Source organism: Anarrhichthys ocellatus, unplaced genomic scaffold (genome assembly GCF_004355925.1).
Source record: "Anarrhichthys ocellatus isolate YVR2014 unplaced genomic scaffold, GSC_Weel_1.0 scaffold1548, whole genome shotgun sequence".
Taxonomy (NCBI): domain Eukaryota; kingdom Metazoa; phylum Chordata; class Actinopteri; order Perciformes; family Anarhichadidae; genus Anarrhichthys; species Anarrhichthys ocellatus.
The window spans coordinates 2296-10842 of record NW_022281522.1 but is presented as its reverse complement, the minus strand read 5'-3'; the positions used below and the strand labels follow the sequence as shown (position 1 = coordinate 10842).

At 44.5% G+C, this 8547-nt stretch overlaps 1 protein-coding gene across 1 annotated transcript; it reads left to right on the top strand.

The window, feature by feature from the left end:
- Nucleotides 1–18: 18 nt before the first annotated feature.
- Nucleotides 19–7672, top strand: asah2 (N-acylsphingosine amidohydrolase 2; the record flags this gene model as incomplete). Its single annotated transcript, XM_031839388.1, has 15 exons — nt 19–128; nt 251–371; nt 455–580; nt 666–752; nt 1026–1130; nt 2153–2234; nt 2674–2789; nt 2891–2985; nt 3310–3349; nt 3458–3556; nt 3679–3774; nt 4218–4367; nt 4647–4703; nt 4809–4897; nt 7335–7672. Coding segments are annotated over 15 exons (1572 nt in total), but the record flags the coding sequence as incomplete, so codon positions are not given.
- Nucleotides 7673–8547: the final 875 nt, after the last annotated feature.

The following is an 8547-nucleotide window of genomic DNA, read 5'->3' as shown; positions in this document are numbered from 1 at the left end:
ATGTATATTTGTACCTGAATAGAGTACATTGACACTTCTTGTACCTTCAGGTATCGATGGAACACTGATAAACAGGTTCTGGTGCTGAAGTTCACGGATCTGGACGGATACGGGATCGGAATGCTCAGGTGATCAGATAATGAATAATAAATAATAAATAATAATGAATAATAATGAATAATGAATAATACGAATAAATATTAATAATAAGTAAGAATAAATAAATAACGTCTCACCTCCTCGTCAGCAGCTGGTTCGCCGTCCACGCCGTCAGCATGAACTCCACCAACCGCATGGTGAGCAGCGACAACATTGGCCACGCCTCCTACCTGCTGGAGCAGGACAAGAACCGGGGACAGCTACCTGGACAGGTGAGTGGACACACTCACTGACCCAACACAAAGTCTTGTTGTGAAAGTCTGAAACAGGAGGTGTGTGTGTGTGTGTGTCTCAGGGCAGCTTCGTAGCTGGTTTCTCTTCCAGTAACCTTGGAGACGTCAGTCCGAACACCAGAGGACCTGTCTGTCTGAACACTGGACAGCCCTGTGATTACCTGAACAGCTCCTGTCCTGTAGGAGGGGTAAACGCACACACACACGCACACACACACACACACACACACACACACACACACACTAAACAGGAAGTGTGTGTGTGTGTGTCAGACTCAGATGTGTAAGGCATTTGGACCCGGAGAAGACATGTTCGACAGCACGAGGGTCATCGGACACAACGTCTACAGGAAGGCCAAGGTACTGTCTGTCTGTCTGTCTGTCTGCCTGCCTCTCTGTTTGTCTCTCTGTCTGTCTCTTTTAATTAAAGTTAATGAATGTATTGATTAAAGTGTACCACTACTTCTCGTATTACCTACGTAGTGGAGACACCAAAGTTTTCTCACAGTGCTTTGTGGGGACCAAAACCCGTGTCCCCACAAGGTACCCTTGATATCTCGGGATTAGGACCTGGTTTGAGGTTCTTCAAAGCTGTCAAATGTGTGTGTGTGTGTATGTTGCTGCCCCCTGCAGGAGCTGTATGCTAAGGCAGTGGAGGAGGTGACTGGCCCCCTTCAGGCGGCCCATCAGTGGGTCAACATGACGGACGTCACGGTTCAGATCAACGACACACACACGGTCAGTAGCAATGACACACACACACACGCACACACAGTCAGCAGCAATGACACACACACACACACACACACACGGTCAGCAGCAATGACACACACACACACACACAGTCAGCAGCAATGACACACACACACACACACACGTCAGCAGCAATGACACACACAGACTTCTTTCACAAAAACAGCTATTTTACAGAACTCAGGAGTTGCTGGTCTACGGCTGCCTCAATTGGTCGGTTATTTTGTGACTTGTTGGTGTTTTAAAGTGTGAAGTCACAGTAACGTAAAGAAACTACTGTCGGTAATAATTAAACGTTTAAACGTTAACTGACAAGAGTTTTGACTGATTAATGCTGAGAACAGCTGGTCCACCTTAAGGGTCAGTCCACCTTAAAACAGTCCACCTTAAGGGTCAGTCCACCTTAAGTGAGTTGAACCATTGTTTCTAACTTTGAGGTTAACCTGCTTCACTTAAATCAGCCGGTGGCAACAGACACACGAGCTTTCTCTGTGTTCATGATGGATTATAGATAGTAGATTATAGATAGTAGATTATAGATTGTAGATTATAGATTGTAGATTATAAATTGTAGATTGTAGATGATAGATGATAGATTGTAGATTATGGATTCCAGATGATAGATGATAGATTGTAGATTGTAGATTATAGATGATAGATGGTAGATGGTAGATTATAGATTGTAGATAGATTATAGATTGTAGATTATAGATTGTAGATTGTAGATGATAGATGATAGATTATAGATTGTAGATGATAGATTATAGATTGTAGATTATAGATTGTAGATTATATATTGTAGATTATAGATTGTAGATTGTAGATGATAGATTATAGATGATAGATTGTAGATTAAAGATTATAGATTGTGGATTATAGATTGTAGATTTAGATTGTAGATTGTAGATGATAGATTGTAGATTATAGATTGTAGATTATATATTATAGATTGTAGATGATAGATTGTAGATGATAGATTGATTGATAGATCATTATCTGTGTATCAGGTCAGTACATGTAAACCAGCTCTGGGTCACAGCTTTGCAGCAGGAACAACAGATGGAGGAGGAGAACTCAACTTCACTCAAGGTGATTCTACTCTGGTTCTACTATGTGGTTCTCCTGTTGTTCTCCTGTGGTTCTATGATGGATTTACTGTTGTCCCACTGTGGTTCTACTGTGGTTCCACAATGATTATCCTGTGATTCTACTATGGTTCTCTTGTGGTTCTCCTCTGGTTCTACTGTGGCTCTACTATGATTCTCCTCTGGTTCTACTATGATTCTCCTCTGGTTCTCCTGTGGTTCTCCTCTGGTTCTACTGTGGTTCTCCTATGATTCTCCTATGATTCTCCCGTGGTTCTACTATGATTCTCCTCTGGTTCTCCTGTGGTTCTCATCTGATTCTCCTCTGGTTCTACTGTGGTTCTACTATGATTCTCCTATGATTCACCTGTGGTTCTCCTGTAGTTTGGCTGGTTGTGGATTTGAATTCCTCTGAACCGGTCTGTCTCTCTCTCTCTCTGTAGGCGCTGTGGAAGGCGACCCATTCTGGGACGGGATCAGAGACGCCCTGCTGGGTCAGCCGTCCAATCAGACGCAGGAGTGTCATCATCCCAAACCCATCCTGATCAGCACAGGGGAGGTGATGACGAGGCCGATCTTCATCACGCACAGAACTGTTCTGTGAAGGTTCTAGATGATGTGAAGATAGTGGAGGTTTAATGTGTGTGTGTGTGTGTGTAGATGAACTGGCCTCTGCCGTGGCATCCGCAGATCGTCGATGTTCAGATCATCACCATCGGCAATGTAGCCATCGTAGCTGTTCCTGGAGAGATGACGTAACAACACTTCACTAATACTACTAATCACAATACTACTGATGATAATACGGCTGATTGTACTAATCACAATACTACTGATGATCATAATACATCATCTTTTATTAGATGATTTTATTTTGATTTAATAATCTCAATATAAATAGTAACAAAAGCTGTCAGATAACTGTAGTAAAGTACAATATGTACCTCTGAGATGTAGTAAAGTAAAAAGTACAATATGTACCTCTGAGATGTAGTAAAGTAAAAAGTACAATATGTACCTCTGAGATGTAGTACAGTAAATCCCCCCCGATGACATCACTTGTCTCTGTGCTCTCACAGCACCATGTCGGGGAGGAGGCTACGAGAAGCCGTCAAACAGGTGAGACACAACGTGGACTCAAACTACACCTTTACACACCTGTAACATGTGACCACACTGTGTGTGTGTGTGTGTGTGTGTGTGTGTGTGTGTGTGTGTGTTTGTTAGGAGCTAGAGTCTGAGGGGGCGTTCAGGGACACGGAAGTGGTGGTTGCCGGCCTGAGTAACGTCTACACTCACTACATCACCACCTATGAAGAGTACCAGGTAGACAGCAGCTGAGGCTCATGGGTATTGTAGCATTTAGAGCCGTCCACCAAAACTCAGAGAAAAAACTACTACACAGTTTCTAAGAAACCAAGTGTAAATACGTAACCGTTATATTTCAGGTGCAGCGGTACGAAGGAGCCTCCACCATCTATGGTCCGCACACGCTCAGTGCGTACCTGCACAGGTACCGAGGCCTGGCCAGAGCCATCGCACAGGTGAGACCGGACCACACCTTTGATGATGTAATGAGGAGCCGCTCATGTGTGTTCTTACAGTACAATTATACTGTGTCAACAGAATCTACGTCAAAACACAGTAAAAATACTGACAGTAAAAGTACTAATACTACGGTCTAAAAATACTGTTACAGTAATAGTACTAATACCACAGTTTTAAAATACTTAAACAGTAAAAGTACGAATACCGCACTGTAAAAAGGCAGTTACAGTAAAAGTACTAATACCGCACTGTACAAATAGTGTTTAAATTTGCACTCCCTCTGGAGGTCAGAACTATTTTAGTGTCATTGTGACTTCCTCTTCCAGAGGACATCATCATCATCATCATCTCTGACACTTAGAAATGACAGGAAAAAAGCATCCTCATGTTTTTAAGGTTTCTTCACTCCACCTGGTTCTCCTGTGTTCCTTGTTTTTAGAACAGAGTGTCGGAGCTGCCGCTCGGCCCTCAGCCTCCGTTCTTCCGGAAGAATCTCTTCAATCTGCTGCCTGCACCGACCGTGGACAGGAAACCAGAGAACAGCAGTTTTGGAGACGTCCTGGAGCAGGTGTACCCCGTCTACAGACAGGTGGGGGTCTTTCTCTGGGGTGTCCCTCAGGGCTCCGTACTGGGCCCGGTATGGAGACTTGAGGCATCCCTCAGTGCTCCATAGTGGGCCCGGTATGGAGCCTTAAGGCTTCTCAGTGCTCCGTAGTGGGCCCGGTATGGAGCCTTGAGGCCTCCCTCAGGGCTCCGTACTGGGCCCAGTAGTTTCAGTCCTCTTTCAGTTTCAACTAAAGCGTTATGCTGACGACACCCTGCTGTTTGTACGTGAACACACATAAACATGTTTGAACGTGTCCTTCAGGGTGATGTCGTCTCCGTCACGTTCGTAGCAGGAAACCCCAGAAACTCTGGAGACATCGTAAGACCAAAAACTTGTTTCCTTAGTTTTGTACTTTGTTTCCTTGATTCCTCTTTGTAGTGTTACTTTCCTCTCTAACCTCCTCGGTGTTGTCGTCCGTCACAGAGAGATAAAACTTTGGTGACTGTGGAGATTTATGACAACAGAACAGACACCTGGAAGATCGTCCACACTGATGCATCATGGGAGACCAGGTATGTCAGTGTTTAGTAGGTTTGATGTGAAGGCCAGTGGTGGAGAAAGTATCCTTTATTTTAGTAAAAGTTCTAATACCATGGTTTAAAAATCAGAATCAGCTTTATTGGCCATGTATGTGTGCGCATACATGGAATTTGACTCCGGTTACACATTACTCTCATTGTACATACACACATATGAAATATATACAATAAACAAGAGAAATATAAGAAAAACAAGGACATTTAACAGCTATATACAATATAAGTATAAATATATCCCAAACAAAAGTGTGTATGTATATATATATAAAATACAATAGTGCAAACAAAGGTAGTGCAATATGACTTATTTATTGATCATCAGAGTGACGGCCAGTGGAAAGAAGCTGTTCCTGTGTCTGGTGGTTTTGGCGTACAGAGCCCTGTAGCGCCTACCAGAGGGGAGGAGTTGGAATAGCTTGTGTCCAGGGTGTGAAGGGTCTGCAGTGATCTTTCCTGCCCGTTTCCTGACTCTGGAGGTGAACAAGTCCAGGATGGAGGGCAGGCTGGAACCAATGATCCTCTCTGCAGACCTGACAATCCGTTGTAGTCTGTTCCTGTCCTGTTTGGTGGCCGATCCAAACCACACAGTGATGGAGGAGCAGAGAACAGACTGGATGATGGCTGAGTAGAACAGGATCAGCAGCTCCTGAGGTAGGTTGAACTTCCTGAGCTGGCGCAGGAAGTACAACCTCTGCTGGGCCGTTTTCGTGATGGTGTTGATGTTGGGAGCCCACTTCAGGTCTGGGAGATTGTGGATCCCAGAAACTTGAAGGTCTCCACAGCAGACACAGTGCTGTTGAGTATGGTGAGGGGGGGCAGTGTTGGGGGGCTCCTCCTGAAGTCCACTGTCATCTCCACAGTTTTGAGCTTGTTTAGCTCCAGGTTGTTCAGACCACACCAGAGGACCAGCTGTTCAACCTCCCGCCTGTACGCAGACTCATCACCGTCCCTGATGAGGCCGATGATCGTTGTGTCGTCTGCGAACTTCAGGAGCTTGACCGTTGGGTCCTCTGAGGTGCAGTCGTTGGTGTAGAGGGAGAAGAGCAGTGGGGAGAGCACACACCCCTGGGGGGCGCCAATGTTGATAGTCCGGGTGCTGGATGTGATTTTTCCCAGCCTCACCTGCTGCGTCCTGTCAGTCAGGAAGTTAGTGATCCACTGACAGGTGGAGGCTGCACAGTGAGCTGGGAGAGTTTGGGTTGGAGTATTGCTGGGATGATGGTGTTGAACGCGGAGCTGAAGTCCACAAACAGAACCCTTGCATATGACCCTGGGGAGTCGAGGTGCAGTCAACATGGGACTGCATCATCCACCGACCTGTTTGCACGGTAGGCAAACTGCAGAGAGTCCAGCAGGGGTCCTGTGATGTTCTTCAGATGGGTCAACACCAGTCTCTCAAAGGATTTCATGACCACAGACGTCAGGGCGACGGGCCTGTAGTCTTTTAATCCTGTGATGGAGGATTTCTTGGGGACCGGGATGATCGTGGAGCGTTTGAAGCATGAGGGGACTTCACATAGCTCCAGTGATCGGTTGAAGATCTGTGTGAAGATGGGGGCCAGCTGGTCAGCACAGACTTTCAGGCAGGAGGGTGACACACCGTCTGGGCCTGGTGCCTTCCTGATCTTCTGTCTGTGGAAGAGCCGACTCACATCCTCTTTGCAGATCCTCAGTGCTGGTGGGGGGTCGGTTGGGATGATCTATTAGTGATGATCTATTAATACTATTAGTTAAAGTAATAATAGTACACTGCAAAAGTACTCTATTACAGTAAAAGTACTAATACCACACCCCAAAAAAACTGTTACAGTAATACTGTTAGTTAAAGTATTAATACCACGGTTTCAAAATACTGTTATATCTTAAGTAATAATACCACCTTGAGAAATGCTGTCACAGTAAAAGTACTAATAGCACACAGTAGAAATACTCTGTTACAGTAAGTATAAAATCAGTATAAATGATTAAATGAAGTAAAAGTATTGTGTGTACTGTGACTGGTGTACTATTACATATTCTATCATTAGATTAATATTACTCGTGTATTAATGTAAAATCATGCATTAATCTGCTGAAACTTCACCACCAGGACAGAATGTGTTCGGGTTGATGATTTAAACACCAACCTTTGACTCCAGCTGTCTCTGAGGACGTTTCGTGTGGTCCGTCTCTGAGGACGTTTCGTGTGGTCCGTCTCTGAGGACGTTGCGTGTGGTCTGTCTCTGAGGACGTTGCGTGTGGTCCGTCTCCGAGGACGTTTCGTGTGGTCCGTCTCCGAGGACGTTTCGTGTGGTCCGTCTCCGAGGACGTTTCGTGTGGTCCGTCTCCGAGGACGTTTCGTGTGGTCTGTCTCCGAGGACGTTTCGTGTGGTCTGTCTCTGAGGACGTTTCGTGTGGTCTGTCTCTGCAGGTTTCACTGGCTGAAGGGTTCGAACCAGCGGAGTAACTCCACCATCGAGTGGCACGTCCCCCTGTCGGCCCCCAGCGGCTCCTACAGGATCAAACACTACGGACACTACAAGAACAGGACGGGCTGGCAGACCTTCATCACGCCGTACGAAGGCACGTCCGACGTCTTCAGGGTCTCTGCCAGCTTCTACCATCAGTGAACTTCAGCACAATTCATGAAGGGAAACCTTCTGCTGTCAAATGTATTTATTTAGAAACCAGTCACATCTAAATGTACAAATACTGTCCATACCATCATGTGCATGTTCTTAATATGAAATAAAATATACAGAGACATGATCAAAGAGTCCTCAATGGTAGCAACAACCATAATAGTATGAGTGTGTTTGTTGACAATACTTGTGTATTTATACTTTAGTTACATCTTCAATGCAGGACTTGCAATTAAGTATTTTTACTTTGTGGTATTACAACTTTAACGTCAAGTAAAGGATCTGAAAACATACCACAGTATGTAAACATTCATTCTTCTCATATTGAGCAACATTTCAACCTTAAATCATCTTCAGGTCACAATCTGCTGATTCTGAATAATACAAAAATGACAACATTTGTGTTGATAGCAAAAATATTTAATTAGAAATTGTATAGAAACTGTATAGAAACTCATGAAGCGAAGCAGAACATCCCAACAGAGGGAGTTCTTTATGACTCACAGCATGAACGAGTTCACAACATCAACAGGTCGGTTCATGTTCCACGTTTTATTCTGATGAAAACACTCGAGCTACAATTTACCTTCTCAGTTTTCCAATCATGTTAAAATAAAAACGTATTTGTTGGCTGTAATTTGTTCACTTGCAGGTTTTTCAGAGATAAAGATTTAATCTGGATTCATAGTCGACGTATACGACGCTTCATATCTGTGTTTACATTCATTCACTTAACGTTAACGTAGCACCACGTTGCCACAGAGACCCAGGTTCAAAACACCGTAAAGGCATGTACACGCAAGAGGCAGTGTTATGAAAATATCAATCTTTTATTGGTACAAATATAACTCTGTGGTTTAAACCAGTGACAGCTGGTTTAGCGGGCAGGACTTCACAGACCAGGTGCCCAGACAGGCACCACAAACAACTTAAAGCAAAAGAAACGAAACAAAAGACCAACGCAGCGTCCCACTAATGACTGTTCAGCAACCCAGCAACCCA